This window comes from Anopheles funestus, chromosome 3RL (assembly GCF_943734845.2).
Source record: "Anopheles funestus chromosome 3RL, idAnoFuneDA-416_04, whole genome shotgun sequence".
Taxonomy (NCBI): domain Eukaryota; kingdom Metazoa; phylum Arthropoda; class Insecta; order Diptera; family Culicidae; genus Anopheles; species Anopheles funestus.
In genome coordinates this window covers 6,902,385-6,923,986 of record NC_064599.1, presented here as the reverse complement: position 1 = coordinate 6,923,986, position 21,602 = coordinate 6,902,385, and the positions used below count along the sequence as shown (strand labels likewise).

General features: G+C 45.9%; 2 protein-coding genes across 4 annotated transcripts; both read left to right on the top strand.

Moving 5' to 3' along the window:
- The first annotated feature begins 4,011 nt into the window (after nucleotides 1–4,011).
- Nucleotides 4,012–16,830, top strand: LOC125769902 (vigilin). Of its 2 annotated transcripts, none has more exons than XM_049438939.1 (5): nucleotides 4,012–4,120; nucleotides 5,975–6,055; nucleotides 9,606–11,942; nucleotides 12,028–13,663; nucleotides 14,481–16,830. In XM_049438939.1, exons 3-4 carry the CDS (start codon nucleotides 9,680–9,682, stop codon nucleotides 13,644–13,646), a joined length of 3,882 nt encoding a protein of 1,293 aa, XP_049294896.1. In that variant the 5' UTR covers nucleotides 4,012–4,120; nucleotides 5,975–6,055; nucleotides 9,606–9,679; the 3' UTR covers nucleotides 13,647–13,663; nucleotides 14,481–16,830. The 2 variants fall into 2 exon arrangements, with proteins under 2 accessions (XP_049294896.1, XP_049294897.1); XM_049438940.1 differs by having other exon boundaries at nucleotides 12,028–13,668.
- A 219-nt stretch (nucleotides 16,831–17,049) lies between these two features.
- LOC125769903 (kinesin-related protein 4-like) lies at nucleotides 17,050–21,593 on the top strand. 2 transcript variants are annotated; one of them, XM_049438942.1, is made up of 9 exons: nucleotides 17,050–17,862; nucleotides 17,935–18,598; nucleotides 18,716–18,917; nucleotides 19,201–19,316; nucleotides 19,396–19,699; nucleotides 19,760–19,794; nucleotides 20,146–20,529; nucleotides 20,694–20,844; nucleotides 20,910–21,593. In XM_049438942.1, the coding sequence occupies exons 1-9, from the start codon at nucleotides 17,516–17,518 to the stop codon at nucleotides 21,587–21,589; spliced, it is 2,883 nt and encodes a 960-aa protein (XP_049294899.1). In that variant the 5' UTR covers nucleotides 17,050–17,515; the 3' UTR covers nucleotides 21,590–21,593. The 2 variants fall into 2 exon arrangements, with proteins under 2 accessions (XP_049294899.1, XP_049294898.1); XM_049438941.1 differs by having other exon boundaries at nucleotides 17,932–18,598.
- Nucleotides 21,594–21,602: the final 9 nt, after the last annotated feature.

Genomic DNA, 21,602 nt, shown 5'->3' with positions numbered 1-21,602 from the left:
TTTTGCCCCGGTACATTCACATTTCGTTGCAGAGATCCTTTGCAACTATGCAGCGACCGGTCGTTGGCCGTCGTATCCACCGTACCTGCAGGCAGCCATCGTTGACCTTGGCCGGCACGTATTTGCCCTCGATGACCCCGGTGTACGCCAGTATTGTGCCAATTACGTACGGATCGGCTTCGTCCGGCGACCATGCTGTGCTTACCCAGGTGAGTCGTCCGTGTAAATGTCGTGTCCGATGGAGTTGGGTGCTGGCGGCAAGATAGCAGCAAGCCGCTTCAATCCAAAGGGAATCCTTATTCTAACCAACAAATAAATGTGAGCACATGCAGAAACCGATTTTTTTCCTATTTTTTATCGATGACTGCTTTCTTGATCTTACTGATTGCTTTCTTTTGTTCTCCTTCTGCACGTTTCGTGTATGTGTGCATAATAATTCACGCAGTTTATCCAGTTTACATAATGCCTGGCAGGAAAACTACGACCGAATCTTCGATCGATACGGATGTTGTAACAGGTATTACCACCGTGCCTGATGAGGCGGATGAAGGCGCTGGAGGTAATGGAGACGGAGAAGGAGAAGGAGAAGGGGATGGAGAAGGAGAAGAAGGGGATGGAGAAGGAGAAGAAGGGGATGGAGAAGGAGAAGAGGATGGAGAAGGAGAAGGGGATGGCGAAGAAGAAGGGGATGGAGAAGAAGAAGGGGATGGAGAAGGAGAAGGGGATGGAGAAGGAGAAGATGAGGGTGAAGGAGAAGAGGACGGAGAAGGAGAAGGGGATGGAGAAGGAGAAGATGAGGGTGAAGGAGAAGAGGACGGAGAAGGAGAAGATGAGGGTGAAGGAGAAGGGGATGGAGAAGGAGATGGTGAAGGCGAAGAAGAAGGGGATGGAGAAGGAGACGGTGAAGGAGAAGGGGAAGGTGAAGGAGAAGGTGAAGGAGAAGGGGATGGAGAAGGTGAAGGCGAAGGCGAAGAAGAAGGGGATGGAGAAGGAGATGGTGAAGGCGAAGAAGAAGGGGATGGAGAAGGAGACGGTGAAGGAGAAGGGGAAGGTGAAGGTGAAGGTGAAGGTGAAGGTGAAGGTGAGGGTGAAAGTGAAGGAGAAGGAGAAGGAGGAGAAGAAGGTGCTGAAGAAGGAGAAGGTGAAGGAGAAGGAGAAGGGGGTGAGGGTGAAGGAGAAGGGGGTGATGGAGAAGGGGGTGAAGGAGAAGGGGGTGAAGGAGAAGGGGGTGAAGGAGAAGGGGGTGATGGAGAAGGGGGTGAAGGAGAAGGGGGTGAAGGAGAAGGGGGTGATGGAGAAGGGGGTGAAGGAGAAGGGGGTGATGGAGAAGGGGGTGATGGAGAAGGGGGTGATGGAGAAGGGGGTGAAGGAGAAGGGGGTGATGGAGAAGGGGGCGAAGGAGAAGGGGGTGATGATGAAGGGGGTGACGATGCAGCAGCCGGAGATGAAGCTGCTCCTGCAGAGATTGTTGCATCTTCGCGGCTTGTTTCAGATAAAACGGAAAGATATCGTCCTTTCATTGAGCTAACTACACAAAAACCTATTCATAACCGTCCCAAATCTCGACAAAAAAATAACAAAAAGCATGCCACTAGCACTACATCAGTGCCGAAGTACTTTATACCAACACGTTCCACATCATCGATTGACACAGTGTCCAATAGACTTAATTTAAGAGTGAAAAAGTCTCCACCGATAACGGAAACACGAGTGGAAATACAAAATTCTCACAATCGCAAAGCTAAACAATTAACAAGTCATGATAAAAAACGAGTAAAATGGCAGCATCCATCAGAGACACGAAAGCAAACACTAACAAAACGTAACTTAAACAAAACCGGAGATAATCAAAGTACAATACACAAGAAACGCAAGCAAAAGTTAAATGACGATACGAAAGCAAAGCAAAGCTCAATGACGGAATCATCAAGATCAACGACGTACAAAAGAACCGCTAGAGTAAAGCTCACCGTTCCCACTGAAGGGCAGGAAGCTGCTAATAAACGAAAGCAGGTTAAAGTAGGCCATGTAAAGTTGCCCTCGAAACTGCATCGCGGAAAGCCGAAAGTGACTACAGCGGAAGTCACTTCAATGAAAGATGAAAGCGAAACCAAGTAGCCTATTATAAAGCACACAGTGGTCTCATTACGGACATAAAATGTTGCTGTATTATACAGCTATTATATTATTTTACTTGAGTGTTTTAATACCTATTACAAAAAATTGTGAGTAATTTTCATTACATTTAATCTGCACAACACGTGTGAAAAATAAATCGAACTAATGGATCTAACCTTAACGTATCGCGATGTTTTTAATGTGCTCAAAATATTTGAATATAATCTTTTCAACCAACCAACTAGCTAAAAGATTGAGCATGTAATTTTAATATTCACATTTCAAAAATCATTTCTATCTGCGTCAGCTACTGGAGGAATGAACGCTTGAATTATTATAGACCATCACTCCTTCCCAAACGATTATTTTCGATGGAGGCGCCTGGTTGCACTTTAAGATGCTTTTGTTACGCACTGTTGCTTCTGCAATTGGTTGATCATACGGTTCAAATAGCTGGTTTTTTATTGATTTTTTAAAAGCGCTGATCGTTAGCATAAGGATTCATGCTGAATTTTCTTGGCTTTTTCTCTGTTGTTACCAAACCGTAGGGCGTTCGGTTGTGGTTTTTATTTAGGAGTGTGGGAGTACGAGTAAATGTTTTTCGCAGAATAGCGCCGATATGAGGTGGGTATGTAAATTGGGTCTTTGACAAATAGGACCGTTTTCTTTATATTCCATATTTTCGGTATATGTGGGATGACGAGGTATTGTCAATATGTATAGAAGAGTGGGAGTGTACCTAAAATAAACAAACAAGGTCCAAATTAATCACCTTGTTGCATCTGCATACCGTATGCGAATTCGTAAACAATGTTTTTTTTTAAATATTGTCTTATAAATGAAAATAGATTGTGGTTTCCTACAACCTGATATGGATGTTGCATTTACTTTATGTAATTTTTAAGTAACAGGAATATAGCTTCCATTTGGTAGATCAAAATACCATCTCAAGTGTAGTGTTCAGAAGGCACTTTGAGCTAAGTATCAATTTTCTTCGCAGATTAAAGCAATAAATTCTACACGCTATAGCTTCACTACAAACGAAACTCATCCCATTGAAGGAAATCCTGTTTGACGCAGTGAACCTTGACTTTCTGCTGCCAACTGCATCACGAATCTTTAGATAACTTTTGCTGATGTTCCATAGCAAAGTCTCGTAGAGTAAAATGACATTCCCACAGAGAAATTATAAGCGGAAAGTGGAAACTGCACGTTCGTAAACTCTTCCAGAAGAGAAGGATCAAATGACTAATGTACTAATTTCGTGTCCCTTTCATAGCATCATTATGCTTTTACTCCTCCTTTTTGCGAATGAACTAAAACTACGAGTCTGTCGCTTCGTAGTTCTTGTTGTGCTCTAAAAAGATCTAATTTAATTTATTACACGCACACCCGTCGTTGAGTCAAAACACTGAACCAGCACGCGAATAAAAAAGAAATTTAAGGCCGCTAGTTAAATTAACTAAGTTAACCGATGTTCCACTGCAAATTGCATAACCAGTTAAAGAATTTTACATCTTTTTTTAGTTTTTCCAGTGCCTTGTTTTATGAAATATGTTAACTTAATCCGTTAGTTAGAAGTCAACTCCAGCTTTGCCTCTTTGAAAAAAGAAAATTTAGTTATATTTATATATCTGTTACATGTGCTTTGGTTCTGCAGAAAGGATTTATCCAAAGACTGAATTTCTTTGGCATGAGTTGTACATATTTCGCGACACAGAACACGGTGTTACACCGATAGATATTTCGAGATTTAATTGATGACGTTCAACAGTCATTTCAAACCTTACCAACCTTGGCTGAAACTTCGGCTCCATTCGGCATCTGTGTTTACAAGCACGAGGGTTGAATTCTGCCCGAGATGGTGGTGCATTTTTCCCGAACGCATAATCCGTGCCGTTCGAATGTCCGGGAATTCTTTGAACCGTACAACTCATCACATACTTGTATAAGTGCGTGGCTCGAGAAGGCTGTTCTGTTATCTGCGCCGAGTTTTTTACCCGTGAGATTTTGCGTTTTCCAACGTGTGCCGTTTAGATCGTGCACGGATTTTGCGTAATTTTGCACTCCCAAAAACACCCGGTGTACGGATTTGTCTCGTCGGCAGACACACATTGCGTTCGAACACTACTTCCGAAACCGGTGGTGAAACAGTAGCAGCAGCCGCGAGATCGGTCCTGCTCCTTCTTCTGCCACATCTTCAATGTGCGATATTGTGCTGTCTTACCGGGTGAAAAAGTGACACGCCACCGCGTGTTAAATGGTGTATCCGTCTTTTCCGGGCAGTGCTTTCGTCTGCCTGTGAAATTAGAACAAATATTCGGAAAACCAGATCGAGGGTCCATCGAAAAAGCAACCTTCTTAGAAGTATATGCTTGTGTGTGAGTGTATGTGCGCGCGTGTGTGTGTGCGGTATGTGCGTGTGGTAAAAATTCCGGTTCAGGTCTTCAGCAAGAGACGCGTCATCGTTATTTAGACGGGGCGATTTGTGAACGAAAAATGCTTTGCTATCAGGATCCGGTTTTCCGAACAGTTTTCCGGAAGGGTTGTTTAGCTTGCGCTCGCAATGCCCTTCAAATTGTCGCATCCGATCGTGGGTCGGGAGGGACACCATTCCGCCGAACCATATTGCTGCTGTGGCGCTGTGTGGGTCCTGACCTCCTCTTCTGATCTATTGCCTTCTCCCCTAGATACCTGATGTCTGCTATCTCGCTCGCTCTATCTGGGCGCGTGTCATGTTATGCTCGAGGAAGAACGTCCAAAGAAAAAAGGTGTCGCAATTTGCAGTCGATCTCGATCGGGCAATTGGTGTGTCCTATTTTGTTGTAACTTTCGATCTGCTGGTTTTCTTGCAACGGATACGCAAATACGCAAATAAATATTGCGATTGCAGTTAATTCCTTTTTGGCACTTATCAAATACACAGCGAGACATAAAAGAGATGTTGCAAAAACCCAAATAAAAGTGCAAGTATTTCATTGCAAAAAGACCATTCCCCAGACTCTGACGTTTTTCTACGATTTGAGTCAAAACATATGCGTCCTACCATAATAAAGTGGTATGAAATTCATCCCGAAAATAACCGGGCACAATTTGATCGAAAAAACGTGGTCGAGCTTATCGTTCGCTCTCTTTCTGTCCCGCTTGTTTTTAGGCTCGGTCAACTATTTCGTTTACTCCTACGGGTTCGCCAGGCAGGGCGCGCATTCACTTGCTGTCACACGGTCCACGTGTCTATCTCGCTCTTGCCTTATAGTGGCAGAAGGTGATAGAAACTGTTTACAGTGTCATGCAATTGTGCATGCGTGTAAGTATGTGTGTGAGTGTGTGTACGTTAAGCCAACAGAGGTTAATGGCAGAAGGAGACACACACACACACACGGATATCCACGCAGGGATTCAGCTCTTGTTTGTGTTTTGATATCCTTTTCGGCTTTTGTGCGAACGAACTCATTTCTCTTTCGGTTTGTGTTGTTTTTCTACGAGTACGATCTGTCAGTTGAACTGTCAGACTATCCTTTCATAACAGGAGGCTGTGCGAAAGGGTGTAAAAAAAATCACAACAGACGGGTGTAAGTTGGAGAAAAAAAGGCCGAGTTTGTTCACATCAGTGCAAAAGCTGGAAGCGATAGGTTCAATCATAATTCGAAAACATTCAGCTTGGTGGGGTGTGTTGTATAAGGGAGTGCAAAAATGCGGAACATCCCACGTTAAAAGGGAAGGATTTGTATCTAATTTTATTGTTCTTCTCTTTCATATGCTGCTCAATCGGTTGTGAAATACGTGTTTCTAACTGTGCTACAAACGTGTGCGTGTGTGGTGAATCCTGTTTTATGTCTCCGCTCTACCGTCAAAGGTCAAAGCCAAGTGCAGCAAACTGGAGTCTCTAACGAGAACAACCCCCATCTAATCCCGGATCTTTGATAAACGCAGTACAGTAAGTATGAACATGAATAGTTGACAGTAGAGCTCAAGTAATTTCTATGTTGCTAAGATACTGTAAAACGTTCGGTGGAAGCTTTTTGGAAGGGCCGACGTTTTCCACTAATGTTAACGTGCTGGGGGGTTTTAACCTCATTCTTCATAAGTCTGCACCATCGTAGCGGTGCGTGTGTGTGTGTGTTCGATCGAGACAACAATGAAAAAAGGGATTAACTGCTGAGTAAAGAACACACGCAAAGAGTTGTACAAGGTGCCGGGGAACAAAACTAACACAATCGCCGCCATCGAGAGCCGCAGTTCGTTATTTGGATGAATGGGTGTAATGTGTTTGTGTGTGGATACAATCGCGGGTTGTCGCGGATTTTTGTCGACGTGTGATTTGTTCTTGTTTGATTTAAGCTGTGAAGGAATAGTCAACCCAGACGGTTGATCTTCATCATATGAGTTAGGTCTTTACGTACCAGAATATAGCAAAAAAAACGACACAAAACATCTGAAATTCTCTTCGTTTGAGAAAAGATCGAGAGAAATACGAATGGTGGCAGTATTTATCTCTACGTCGCAATTGACAGGTCAAAACTCGCGAACGCTATAATCGCGGGTCTCGGTTCAGTGTTTTCACCGGCATATTTTGTCTCGCTTTTCCCGCTATGGAAATCAAGCGCTAATTGCCTAATTTTTAATTGCAATCATTTCATTGGGAAGTGAACGAAAAACTTTCCTGAAAGTGGGGTGTTTTTTTTTAATTTAATTTCCTTTTTTTGTTGCTGCTCTCCCTCTCAAGACGCCATCGGAATGCGTTGGCTGGCTGCAGAGAAACGAAACAGCGAAACGCGAGAAAAGGATAGCAACAGAGCGAAAGCGAATGACACGTCGATAGAAGGCCCCGATTACGTGAGGTGTGCGTGTTTTTTCTGTTGTTGTTCTGCTTATTCTTTTGTTTCTGGTGCTTTCGTTTACGCACTCGCGTTCTCCGTACCGTTCTCTCGTCGTCACGCACGTCCCGTTCTTGTCTATCTTTCTTGAGAAAAGCAAAACAACTGCACCGACGGTAATGAACCCACCTGACGACGTGTATATACGCGTTCATCCGCTCTGGCTGCATGGCTGGAACGGAAACGGGAAGGCAACATCGGCAGACCATTCTAGGTGGGAAAAGGCTAGAATGAATACATGTCTTTTCGATGGTGAACCGCTTCCTTTGGTTTGTTGACCATGCACCGCAATGGGTGGGCGGAAAGAAGGGCTCACATACTCCGCGAACCCCGCGTGTCTTTCGAATCAAGCGAATCAAAACATAACCTGAAACACCGTTAGGAGCACTGAATTTTCAGCCGCGTCCAGTACGTTCCACTCTTTACGTTTTTCGCATTTCTCGCTGTTTCCCTTAATCGTGTTTTGTTCCATTCCACCCTTGGAGCTTTGCGCTTGGGCGAGAACCAATAACACGCAATAACACACACGGGTATAAATGCATAGCGAAAGACAAATCTGTCGATGCAAGCGTACGAACAGTGAAACTCTTTCCCTCCCCTTTTGGTACACCAGGGAAATAATTCCTTCCCGTGGAAGATCCGGGTTCTAGATGAAATTGTTCCATTACTAGAAAATGCTTTTGAAATTTCTCTTTTAGTCACCAAACCACCGAGATGCGCACAGCGTTACCCCATGTTGACTGAAGTGCATTAACACGATGGATGATGCTGCTGCTGCCACGTGCGCAAAACCATCACGTTAAGCCGTCAGCGGATCGTCTGCCCAAATAGTATCACCCCGGTCACTGGGTGGAAGAACGATATGCCGCCAAGATGCTGCGTTGGCAGCAGGATGCCGTCGTTCGGTCGAAGCGCCTTCTGCGCTCAGCAACCAATCACCGCCAACTCCTCGCTAGTGATAAGAATATCACTAGCGCCCGATTTTTCGCTGAACCACAATTATCAACGTCAGCATAATGCTCTATCAACACACACATCGACACATAACACTGTCCTTGGGTGGAAGAGGAAGATAGGGTGCGGGTGTTATTGCTTGCCGCTCTGATTGGCTCCGGTCAGCTTATCAGCCTCCGGCGATTACTTAACGCTGCTGGCCACTGCCGAGGTTGGACGCCGGCCTTTTCTGGGCCGTAGAGGTTCGCAATTGGTTGCCTGCCGGTACGATATGATGGGTGTACGATCACCTTTACAACGGGATTTTTTTTCGATTTTACACTCTCATTGACCACATTGTTTTAAACGTAGATGGTTTTCATTTTGATATTGTTACGTTTCGCTCCTATATTGATAACCGATGAGATGATCCTTTCGATACGGTTGAGCAATAATAATAAGCTTATCGTGTGTGTAAAATAAATACAACAACGTTGCATTTTTCCTAAAGGCCGATGTGTTGTTTTCTTTTGAAAAAAGACACATTCTATGATTATTAGTTAAATACGAATTTTTAATAATTTGACTAAAAAGCTTTTGAAAAGATTATGAAGAATCATATTGCTTTGGACTTGATGAGATTTAATGAAAGTTTGTGTACGTTACCATGAAAGTTATCTATATTTAAAAAACTTGAAATACAATCCAAGTTGTTTATTGAAATAGATTTCAATGCGTTTGGTAATCGAACAAGTATACGTGCAGTTCCCTCTTTGCCACGCCACATTGTAACTGGTGCGCGCACTAGTATGCTGCACTGGGCAGTGGCACTGGCACATACATAATTTTTAGTTAGAAAATATATCTGCCGCAACGTGCCTAAAAGTAGTTTCCCATTTGTGTGCGTGTGTGTGTACGTAAAACTAGGGAAATGGGAGCAGTAAAAGTAGCGCTATTCACAGGGAAACCCCCAAACAACATGACAAAGCAAGAGAAGGACAGAATAAAACATAGCGAGAGAAGCATCATTATGCGCTCTGTCTAAACTAGTCTCGGTTGTTGTTTTTTTCCTCTTCCTCTATGGACCACGTAGAACGATCGGCCACTTCGTTACGGTTCTTATGTATCCGTTGCGTACAAATGGTTTTTGGGGTCACAACTGTTCCACGCTGGGAATGCTCTAGCCTCCGCAGTGAAGGAAGGTACACAGTGCATAGTCTTCATTCTTTACACACATGTCCACGGATTGGTACACTGCGAGACGTTCACTGCACAACAAACAAGCATAAAGTGTGTTGTGTCCGCAGAGGAATGAAAGATCTTCTTAAGCGCAATTAACACGGAAATCACTACTACGCACACGCACAATCGTGTTCTCACTTATCGGGGAAAGATAGATGAAAAAGTGCTTGATCGTAGCGTAGGGAACGCGCGGTAGATTGGAACGACAGTAGAGTGGATGACGAAATTGTTAATTGGTCGTTTCGGGCCCCCTTATAGTTTAGGGGTGATGTTTCGACTATTTGGGTGCTTCGGAAGAGGTTGGCTGTATAAAAAAGTAATAGAAAGATGGGTGTTTTACATAGTATTACCATCACTTGTGCGTTTCATTTACGCTCCAAACGGTGTTACTAATATGTGTTACTAATTCTTGTTGACATTTCTCTTCCTTTCCAGTTGTACTGTAAAAACTTGCAACGAAATAGGACTTTTCTTTCTGAGCAGTAACAACAAGCGGACAGGCAGTAAGGATGGAGGATTCAACAAACCCAATGGCAGGAATGGATCAGCAGCAGTTGTTGGCGGGGGCCGGTAACGCGGGCTACGAGAACAACGGTTCGGGACCGGCAACGACACCCTGCTACGATGATCTGTTCCCGGCACTGCCGGAGAGTGAGCCGCCGCGCTTTAACAGCACCTTGTCGCCGGCCACGCAGAACATGCGCGTCGGCAGCTCGATCGTGACGCAGGTGTTTATCGTCGCGTCCGGCGAGCGCAAGTACGACTCGGACAAGTTCGGCGAGGGCGAGTCGCTGCGCACGTGCCAATCGATCATGAAGGAAACGAATGCACACATCGAGATCTCGAGCGGCAAGGACCATTCGCTGACGTTCCTGGTGACGGGTAAGGTGCATGAAGTGCTCGAGGCTCGCCGCAAAATTCGGGTACACTTCCAGACGCAGGCAAGCAAGACGATCAACATCCCGCGCGAGCACCATCGCTGGATTCTCGGCAAGAAGGGTGATCGTTTGCGCGAGCTGGAACGCACGACCGCGACCAAGATCAATGTGCCGCGCATTAGTGACGAATCCGATGCGATCACCATACTCGGTACGAAGGAGGGCATCGAGAAGGCGGAACATGAGATCCGCACGATGTCGGACGAGCAGTCGCGCAAGGCGTTCGAGCGGTTCAACGTGCCGAAAATCTACCATCCGTTCGTACTGGGCGCGTACGGTGAGAATCTGCAGAAGATGATGGAGGAAACGGGCGCGAAGATCAATGTGCCGCCACAATCGGTGCAGAAGGACGAGATCATCATCACGGGCGAGAAGGAGGGCGTACTGGCGGCGAAAGCACGCATCGAAGCCATCTACAAGGAGATGGAGAAGAAGTGTACGTCCGTCGCGGTGGAGGTGGTACGAGCGCAGCACAGATACGTGTACGGACCGCGCGGATCCACCATCCAGGAGATACTGCAGACGACGGGCGTCTCTGTGGAGATGCCGCCGAGCGATTCGCCCAGCGATACGATTACGCTGCGCGGTCCCCAGGACAAGCTGGGCAATGCGCTGAACGTGGTGTACCAGAAGGCGCACTCGATTCGCACGGAGGTGCTCGAGTGTCCGCAGTGGATCCACAAGTACATCATCGGTCGCGAAGGTGGTCATATCAAGGAGTTCTCCGTCAAGCATCCGAACGTGCATGTGGAGTTTAGCGAGGACAAGATCAAGATCGATGGACCGCCGGAACAGGTGCTGATCGCTGCCGAGGAGCTGCAAACGATGGTGAACGATTTGACCGGCCGGCTGCGGCTGGCCGAGATGGTGGTCGATCCGGTACACTGCAAGCACATCATCGGTAAGGCGGGCTCCAACATCAACCGCATGAAGGAGGAGTACGACGTGCAGATCAACATCGACGAGAAGGGTGCCAAACCGATCCGTATCGAGGGCCCGATCGAGGGTGTGGCCAAGGCGCAACAGGAGCTGCTGGAGAAGATTGCGAAATGGGAAAACGAAAAGGAGGAATCGATCATCATCGATCACCGGCTGTTCAAGACGATCATCGGTGCGAAGGGTGAAACGATTCGCGAGATACGCGAAAAGCACAACCAGGTGCAGATCGTTTTTCCCGGCCCGAACGACAAGTCGGACATCGTGAAGATCCGCGGCATGAAGGAGGACGTCGACCGGTGTCACAAATATCTGACGCAGTACGTGAAGGAGCTGCAGAAGAACTCGTTTGTGCTGGAGGTGCCGGTGTTCAAGCAGTTCTTTAAGTACATCGTCGGCAAGGGTGGCGCCAACATCAAGAAGATCCGCGACGAAACGCAGACCAAGATCGATTTGCCGTCCGAGAGTGATACGAACGAGGTGATCCTGATCACCGGCAAGCGCGAGAATGTAAATGAGGCGCGCGACCGCATCCAGAAGATCCAGAACGAGATGTCCAACATTGTGTCGGAGGAGGTGACGATCCCGGCCAAGCATCATTTCTCGCTGATCGGAACAGGTGGTATGCTGATTAACTCCATCATGGAGGAATGTGGCGGTGTTTCGATCAAATTCCCGAACTCGGATGCCAAGAGTGACAAGGTGGTGATTCGCGGCCCGAAGGAGGATGTGGAGCGTGCCAGGCAGCAGCTGCTAGAGCTGGCCAGCGAGAAGGAGCTGTCGTCCTACTCGGTGCAGATCCGTGCCAAGACGCAGCATCACAAGTATCTGATCGGCAAGAATGGTGCTTCCATTAAGAAGATTCGTGACAAGACCGGTGCTCGGGTCATCTTCCCAGGTATGTATCGTTACCTTTTACCGTGGTGACGGGAATGGTAGATGAGCGGAACTGATGGTGATCGTACGATCATTCTTTCTTGCAGGTGTTAACGATCAGGACAACGAAGTAATCACGATTATCGGCAAAAAGGAACAGGTCGAGGAGGCGAAGGCTGATCTGGAAGCAATTATCAAGAACATCGATAACATCGTCGAGGATGAAATGATCGTCCTTCCGAAGTACCACAAACACTTCATCTCGAACCGTGGCAAAGTGTTGCATCGTATCGAGGAGGAATGCGGCGGCATGTCGATTTCGTTCCCGCGCATGGACCGTGACGATCGTAACGATCGCGTCAAGCTAAAGGGCCCGAAAGACTGCATCGAACCGGCCAAGCAGCGCATCATGGAGATCGTGCAGGAGCTCGAGTCGATGGTTACGATCGAGTGCTACATTCCTGCCCGCCACCATCGTATAATTATGCGCCGTGGTGGCTCAAAGGTGCAGGCTATCACGTCCGAGTTTGGTGTTAACATTCGATTCCCGGAGCGTGGCACCGCCAACAATATGGACGTGGCCCCAGCTGCGGTCGATCCGGCACAGCAGCAGAATGGCAACGGCGATGCGGTGCCGGTTGGAGAAAATGCGACGGACGCTGGTGCGGTTGTGAATGGGGCCGGCGAACAGCAGCCAGCCGAACCGGTCCAGCGTGCCTCGGATTTGGTTCGAATCAGCGGCAACGAGGAAAAATGCGAGTTGGCGAAGGAAGCACTGCTCGCGTTGGTTCCGCTGACCGAGGAAATCAATGTACCGTGCGATCTGCACCGTTCCCTGATTGGACAGAAGGGTCGCGACGTGAAGGAGCTGATGAACACGTACGATGTGCATATCGAGATGTCACCGCAGGACAAAAAGCTCGACATCATCAAGGTGACGGGTACGAAGACGGCCATCGCCGAGGCAAAGGAAGCGATTGCCGAGCGCATCAAGCACCTGGAGGCGGATCGGAAGGATCGCGAACTGCGCTCGTTTGAGGTCAAGCTGGAGGTGGATCCCGTGTACCATCAGAAGATTATTGGCCGACGTGGTGTGGTTATCAACAAGATACGCGCCAACCACGATGTGCAGATTACCTTCCCGAAGCAGGATGATCCACAGAACAGCGTCATCACGATCCAGGGCTACGAGGAGAAGGCATTGGCTGCACGGGACGAAATCCTAGCCATGGTGGATACGCTCAGCTCGGTGTACAAGGAGGAGATCCATCTGGACGAACGCGTGCACCGACGCTTCATCGGTTTCCGTGGCAAGCGGCTGCGCGAGATTAAGGAGCTGTACAATGTGGATATTACCTTCCCGCGCATGGATGATGCGGACAAGTCGCTGGTTACGCTCGCGGGCACCCCGGACAACGTAGAGGCGTGCCGCGACTACCTGCTCAATCTGGAGGAAGAGTTCCTGCAGGACGTGTCGGCTGCACCGACCCAGCCAACATCCTTCTCGCAGATCATGGAAGATACGATGGCAAACCAACAAACCAACAAGCAAGGCTTCGTTGTGAGCGGCGCACCGTGGGAGCGTAAGGCGGCACCCAACACCCAGTCGCTGGAGGACTTCCCTGACTTTGGTGGCCTCGGCGGTGGTCCGGGTGGTCCGGCCGCCACCAATGTCGACACCAACACGCAGACGCCAATCAACTCCGCCTGGAATGCCAAGCATTAAGCGGGGTGACATGTAAGGTGAGGTGTGTGTTTTTGTATGTTTTACGTATTAGCGTGTATGTGTGTGCGAGAAAAGAGAGCAATAACGTTAGGGAGTCGTGTAAAGGGACTACAATTAAATGTCTCTTTTGTCGTTCTATTCGTTCTAGTGTCTAAAACTATTCAAGCAATTGTTTTGGGCTGGTCTTTCATGGTTTAGTTATTTGTTCTGTTTGACGGTTTTTGTCATTCTCATTTGTCATGAGGATAATCATAAGTATGAGTAGGTATTTGTTCTGGGTAGACACTTTTTCTTTGTGGCTTAACGACCTCTAAGGTCACGGCTGTCAAATCTGGCTTACTAGACTTGTTATAATCACATAGCCGGATAGTCAGTTTATCGCATACACCACCAGGCCGCATCTAAAGCGTAGACAGGGGTAGAACTTAAGGCAGCGTTTACATGGGCGTTCACTGGGCGTCAGAAGTCAGCGAAGACCCGTTTAAAAAACACATGAATCCCATTTTGTGCGTGTCCAGAAAAGAAAGAAGTATTGGACTTTGTTTGTATGTTTTCATTAAAATAAAGCGTAATTAGCGTCTATTGCACCATTATGTTAAGGATTCCTTTGTGTTCATTCATTAGACGTGGCAGAAGAGAACGGAAAAGTGATCACAAAATTAAAAATAGAACAGAAGATAGCTTCGGTTATTAATACATAAGCTTTTAGGGAATGGCTATGAAAATGTTGCTCACTCTCCTCGAAATTGAGTCCACTAGCGTTACAGCATTGTAATAATAATAGTTAGTTATAAAAAAATAATACGTTTCCATTTTTTCTCTACATTTCGACAGGTGCCGAATGTTTTTGTTCATTTAATTGCCCCTACCTGTTCGCAAAAGGATTTTCAACGCGTCAACCGACCCGGTCCCGGCAAAGGCAACCCGACGAAATCTTACAAAAGCAATCATTTATTAGAAGAGAAATTATCTTTTAAGTAGTATATCAACACCCCGGGGGCCATAAGTCCCTTCCCTTGCCCCTTTTCCCTCCGCTACTACGCAAATCGAGCGAGATCACTTCGGGAACGGTGAAAATCCTATGGAACTTAGTGGTAAGCATCGTGGCACGTGTAGCTGAAGCTCAATCGAACGGCGGCCAGATAAAGGGTGTAATATTGAGGTGTAAAGGACGAGTGCATAGGGTATGTGTGAAATGAAGCTACGTGCAAAATTTAAACCCGTCTGTCGACGCAATGCAACTAGAGAACGGCATAGGGCGCAATCTGTGTGATCCCGTGACACTGATGCTGCCGCATTGCAAACACACATAGGAACTCTGTATCATAACTTTCTAAGGTCCATCCCCCATCCCCTCTTCCCCCTTAATAATAAAGACAACACAACCTACCAACAACAAAACATGTTTTGCTCATCCGGCACAATAGTTTCGTCTCTACTGTGCAAGAATCCGCTGGCGAAATCCTTCATAGGAGAGGGACAAATGAAGTATGAAATAGGGAAGAATGTTTGTGGTTTGATTGTTTTTGCTTTACTGTTGTGAATTGTCAATTTTTCCTCCACTGCGCACGTTTAGTACGAGAGGAGACAGGGAGAGTGAGCGAGAAGCGATAGAGAATTAGTAGACTAAACGTAAATAGTAGTGGAAAAGTAATCCCTCTTTGCTTACACCGACACCTTCTTTCCTTGCAAAACCCCTGTAGCAGCATCGATTGTGTTACGTTTGTTACTCTGTTTTCTGATCGCGTGCGTAAACGTTTTACATGTACTTTTTTCTGTTTTCTATCGCAAATGTAACGTTTTGCAAATTTATCAATCTGGATAATGTGAAAGGACTTGAGATTAGGAAGTAAACAAAACAAAAAAGTGTAATGAAGAAGAAAAAAAAGATAGGAAAGAGAGATATATACACACAATATATATATAATATATATATACATATTTTGATAATCAAATATTATTTTCACTGTCGTATAAAGACACGGTCTGTGTGTGCGGCACGTATTCGCGCGTGTGTATGGTTTGGTACGGTTAGAAATGTTGGCACCTTCCGTCGTTCCTCTCTAGAAACAGGTGAAACAGAGCTAAAGACACCAAAACAAAAAAAGCAAATGTGACGAAAAATGGTGGTAACATAAAGCAGCACGGCATAAGAAAAACGGGAAAAGCATACATAAACACAGAGACACACATGCAAAACAATAATAAAAGAGTAAACGGAGGGAACTAAACTCGTCAAAGTGGTGAAGGAGAGAAAAAAGGGATGCGTTCTACGGTGAAGCTAAACGCCGAACAAGAGAAAAATCTGCAATTAGATGAAATGAAGGAGCACCCCGAAAGAGAACTAATTATACACTCTATATATATATACATATTGAACCTTATAGCGATAAAAGAAGAGGAAAAAAGAAGCAAAAATACTAAATGAAGGATTGTTCGTTAAGTCGGTGCGCGAAATTATACGCTAAAGGCCACTAGACTAGTAGTGCAAAAAGAAAAGGTTGGATAAGTAAGCATGTGTATAGGGGGGTATGCTTTCACTGCGAAAAACGAAGGAAGCTCGAAAAAAGTTGCAATACATGAAGAGACAAAACAAAGTTTATTTAGCAAAAGCCTACTAAGCCTGCAACACACACTACGAAGCGTGCGTGAAGGGGCGCATCAGATCGCTTAAAGTGAACGCTACACGTAGCAGAGGATGTTAACTAAAACCCGCTGGTCGTCTGTCGAACCGGTATCGAGTAAATTCTGCACGGGACTGTACGAAAGATTCGCAGCTTTATAGAGGACTGCACTAAAGGAAAGGATGAATAAAACACACATTACACGGGAATACACAGTAGCAGGAAAGATAGGGCTGCGTATCTGTGTGCATACGAGAACGAACTCTACATTAGCTTCCTTTTACAAATTAACAAGAGAAAACACAACATAAAAGCGAGCGAAACACCCAATACAGCTCGCTCGCGTTTACGGCATAATTGTAAAGTGGGTTAACACTAGTTGAGCTAACAGCTAGCAGTGAAAGTCGCAAAGTGTTTGCGAGAAAACTGGGGGAAGGAAAATCCTCAGTAAAAATGCGAATGAAGCAGCAATTGAATTGGAAGCGTGACGTGCTTGGTGCAACCAGAGGGAAGCTAATACCTAATTTGTGGTATAATAAAACTTATTACATTTTCTGTAATCATTTCATGTGGCTTTTGTGTTTATTAGTGGAGCGATATAGATGACAAGATTTATCAGCAGAAGAACTGACACAACTGATTTTCATTCACGCCGAGATAAATTTACTAACTGAAGTTTGTAGTTCATATCAGGTAAGTAAATCACACTTCGTAGAAGTGTAAAAGTACCTGCTGTATTTTCAACTAGTATGTAAAGAAAATGCTGAAAATCTTTCTCCCACTGTGCTTCATTTTCCCGCTCACTACACTGCACGCGCTTGCATGCAAAAGTCTGCCCTCTTGTACACAACACAGTGCAGTCCCATACGGTCGTTACCATAGCAACGGCTCTAACAAAAACACCAACAAATCGAACTTTTTCTTCATCAGCGCAACCTTGCATTGGTTTCGCGCGCTGCTTTTACCTTCACGAATTCTTTTTTCCCTTCTTTTGGTGAAAATTTCGTGTTTGTGTGTTTAGGTGTTTCATTTCGCCCGTTTAAAAATGGTAGCACGACGTATCCTCGTCTGCCTACGCTGACCTAAACCTTGTGTACGCGAGTGTGTGTGTGTGTGGCAATCACAATTTGCGTGTAGATAACATCGTCGCAAATCGCGTACATTATCCCATCGTCGTTCTGGGTGTTACACCAGTTCGGTGCAGTTGGTAAAATCGAATCGAAGCACCGAATCTACTGCGAACGGATGGGAAAAGATACGGTGCGCGAGAAGGACATCGCCGCAATGGCGGGCAGTAGCAGAAGGTCTGGTCGTCCGGTCAGTGCTTCCCCGTACTCGGAAAACTATCGGCCCCCGATCGATCTCTGCCAGCGTCATCTGATCAACCATCGGCTGATGGTGTCGAAGTTGACACGCCGCGAGCTGGAGGACAAGTATCTTAGCTTGTGCGACGAAAACTACACCATCAAGAAACGGTTCCTGGAGCAGGAGGAACAGATCAAGCGGTTGAAAACAAAGCTCACACGCTTGTCAAACGAGAGTAATAATCGATCGAAATCGCGCCTCGATATGGCCTCCAGCGAACACTACAGGTAAGCATAAACGTGTGTCCTCGTACCCTGGCTATTCACTGATGGTATTGCATCCTCTATGCCTCCCAGCAGACTTCACGATCTGGAGCTCCAGCGGCGAGAACTGCACGAAAAGCTGGAAGCACTACGTCGTGCAACGTCCATCGAAGGGCAAAGGATGCAAAGTGTCACCAAGGGCAACAGCACTGCAAGGACAAGCGCTGTGAATCAACGTCGCTCCAAGAGTGCACGTCCAGCAAAAGATGCGGATGCGGGTCGTCGAGAGTGCAAATCTTCGTCGCCCTCGAATGATGGTTACGATGAGGAGGATGATCGTCACCATCGTCCGGTAGGACGTCCCAGTACGGACGATCGAACGGAGGACGACGATGATGATAGTGCTGATAGGGCGGTGCATCGTAACAATCACCGGAAGTCGTACGGTGCGGACGATGAAGACGAGGATGACGATGAGGAACATGGTGTCGTGGCCGGTGTAGATGAGGATCGGGACGTACTGTCCGGAGACAGTGATGATCTAAACCAGAGCGAACGAGAGTCAGGTAGAGTTGAAGGTAAAGGTGGAATCGTTGGAGTACCAAGTACCAAGATGATTGCTAAGGATCGCCGCCATGGTACAGCAAAATCCAAGGCCCGTCAGGTCCAGTGCCCGGACTGTGAGCGCCATCGTACCGAGCAGCTAACGCGTGAAACAGACCTCGTCAAAATGAAGCTAAACATCAAATATCTTCACAAGGTTAGTTGATATCGATTTTCCAGTTTTCCACTACTACTACCAAAGAAGGCCCACGTGTCAGATGGCTCGATTCATGTTTGTTGTCTTTCTTTTTCTCACCTTCAATCACATGCGAAGGAGCTGCAAAACGAAAAGGAAAAGAGCACACTGCTGGCACGACAGCTGGAGGAGAAGCTGTCGTACGAAATTATGAAGCGCAACGCGACAGAAAACCTCGAAATACTTAACCTCAACCGACAGGTGGAGGATCTCGCGAAGGAACTGCAGCGACAGGTGGACGAACAGAAGCGCTCAATGGAGCACGAGATGCGGAAGCAAGGTAGGAGAAAGTGAGCCACGACAGGTTCTGCTTTCAGGCTTAGTGTTGTGGTAGGCATTGTTGTATGCATACAAAGCTCGAATAATCTATCTCAAACTATCTCTTGAAGGTCTTTTACGTATGCTTTTTTACTCTCTATGTACAACCGAAATGCTGTTCTCTTTTTAGCATATGCTTTTTTACTGAGAGAATATATCACAGTAGCATATAGCTTCAGTTCGGATACTCGGCTTTTTGTATTACCTTTGGAAACTAATGCCACTCTCTGCTGTATCATTCGCAGGTGATCTTGAAGCCCAAATACGCAAAGAGAAAGACAAAAATGCTTCCCTGTTTGAAGAATGCGAACGTTTGAAGAAAAACATCGAAAAGCTTAAGGAAAATATGTCTGAAGTGGAGGTAAGTGTGTTCTATCACACGAATGCTTGGATATAAACTAAATACGGACTCTCAACTGTTCTTCCCGTTCCCGCACAAGATTGAGCGAGACTTTCTGAAGCGCCAACAGGAAAACTTTACCAAAATTGTGGACGAAAACAAGCTGCTCAAGTACCAGCTGGACGAACTGCGGAAACACAACGAGGAGTTGCTAAGACAGATTGATACGCTGAAGGAGGAGGAACTCGTTACGAAAGAATCCCAACGCGAGTTGTTGGAAAAGCTAAAGACGTTACAGCAGGATAATGATACGCTCTCGGTGATGCTGGAAGGCTTGCGCACCGAGAACGAACTGCTGGCAGAGGAAAGAACACAGCTCGAGCACAGTCTCAAGAGTTTGGAAGGTTGGTCTTACAGAGAGTAAAAATTTGAGTGTATTTATGCAAAACTTATTTTCTTTTCAGCCTCACCCATTAAAGAAGTTCGTCCCGTATCGCCGGTAGGTTAAATGCTAGGTCTTTTCACTTCTTCCTACAAATCAGCGACTGGTTAGATGACTTAAAGTGCAGACTGTATTGTCAACATGTTTTCCTTCAGTAGTGACTGTTAATTTCTAAACTGTTCGGCTTTTAACGTTTACCACGAAATACCAATGTAAAGGACAATTTTTGCCACTCTATAAACTTTAACATACTTTACGATCTCAAGTAGATCTTAGTTAATGTGAAAAAGTGTGATAATAGAAGAAATTTTGTCTATCGATAATGAGCGTGCACAGTTTATTAATATATGCTTAAATAGCCGAAAATTATATTATTCTTTTTACGATCATTATATTGGATAACTTCAGACACGCCCGTCGATGAGTGTGTCGGTACAGACTGAACACTATCAAGCGGAAAACGGTACTCCAATCTCTGAGACCTTTGAACCAGGAAAAGTTTTTCTCAAGGAACCTTCGCCCGTTGAACGAAGTGTAAAAACAATGCATGAACGTGAACCCTTTACGTTGGCTCCGACACCGCTGTCCAGACGTTCGTCAGTAGCCGCACGTATGAGTCGGGAAAGGCATGCTTACGAAGCGGCCGATGCTGCTCAGCAGTTGTTCCGGCAGGTGAGCGTCAGCCAGATGATACCGAAGCTGTCGCAAATCATGAACAATCGTACCGATGAGCCACCAAAGCCAAATAATGTTGAGCTGTTAATAGCGAACAGTTACCCTGAAACATTGGAGGTAAGCTTTTACGGTTTAGCAAATTTACTTTCTCCAAATTTCTTGTTGTATCTACTGAGCAAAACTAGTAACAGCTAGCGCCATCTATTATCGACTAGCCTAAGCACAACGGTGTATTGATTTTTGTACATTTTCTTCAACCAATTGTTTTTATTCCATTGTAGAAATCGTTGCGGGAGAATGAACAATTCTACACATTACAAAGTGCAGCACGGCGGGGAAATACTGACCGAGGGTCAATAACATCTTCTGTATCAGAAAAAAAGCGCATTTCCTTCCGGGATGCTGCCAGCTTGAGTGAACCACGACTGAAAGGTATGGATTGGATGGATTGTATAATATGAATATCCTTAACTATCCCTTCCTTTTTCATCCTCCAGATGGGGATCATTCGGTTCAGGAAAATTACGCCCGATTCTTCAACATACAGCGTATTCCCTCGATGTGGCACAAGATAGCGGAGAATCCACTTCCAACCACGTCCTCCATACCAAATCAAATATTTAAAATTAAGCGTTCCAGCGACGATATGCTAACGATTGAGATACGATCCGTACGGTGGAACGAATCAGCCGTCGAGCGATTGCTGGAAGCCAAGGTGTCGCTATACTATGTAGAGTTTACCTTTCTCGATCTTTATGGGCATCGATTGGAAACACCCCATTCGGCATCGTTCATTACTAATCAGGGTGAAGTACGGCTAGAGCATACATTCAACTTTCGGGTAAATATCGAACTAGACACAAAACACCACGCAGAACGTCGCGAGGAACTGAAGAAAATGCTTCTACCGGATGGTAACGATGCGGTACGATTTGTAGTTGTGAATGAGAATCGCTCTACAGATTTTGATGTGGGACATTCCAGTGAGGATATAGGATACTCTTCCATTAAACTTCGTAACGAGTTGCGGAAAGCATCGACACAGAACGAGTCGGAACTGTTTGTCGAAGCACCGATCTATGATTTTGGTCATGAACACGCAGAACTGGGTATACTTACGATTAAATTCGACAACATCAAACTACTGTTGCCACTGATGCCGAATGGCTCTTTGTAGCACGTCAAATGAT

Excerpts from the sequence above, each read along its gene's own strand:
- LOC125769902 (XM_049438939.1), top strand. The coding sequence starts at position 9,680 with ATGGAGGATTCAACAAACCCAATGGCAGGAATGGATCAGCAGCAGTTG. Across the intron at positions 11,943-12,027 it reads TGCTCGGGTCATCTTCCCAG|GTGTTAACGATCAGGACAAC; the intron begins GTATGTATCGTT and ends TCTTTCTTGCAG.
- LOC125769903 (XM_049438941.1), top strand. The coding sequence starts at position 17,516 with ATGGGAAAAGATACGGTGCGCGAGAAGGACATCGCCGCAATGGCGGGC. Across the intron at positions 18,599-18,715 it reads ACATCAAATATCTTCACAAG|GAGCTGCAAAACGAAAAGGA; the intron begins GTTAGTTGATAT and ends TCACATGCGAAG. Across the intron at positions 19,317-19,395 it reads AAAATATGTCTGAAGTGGAG|ATTGAGCGAGACTTTCTGAA; the intron begins GTAAGTGTGTTC and ends TTCCCGCACAAG.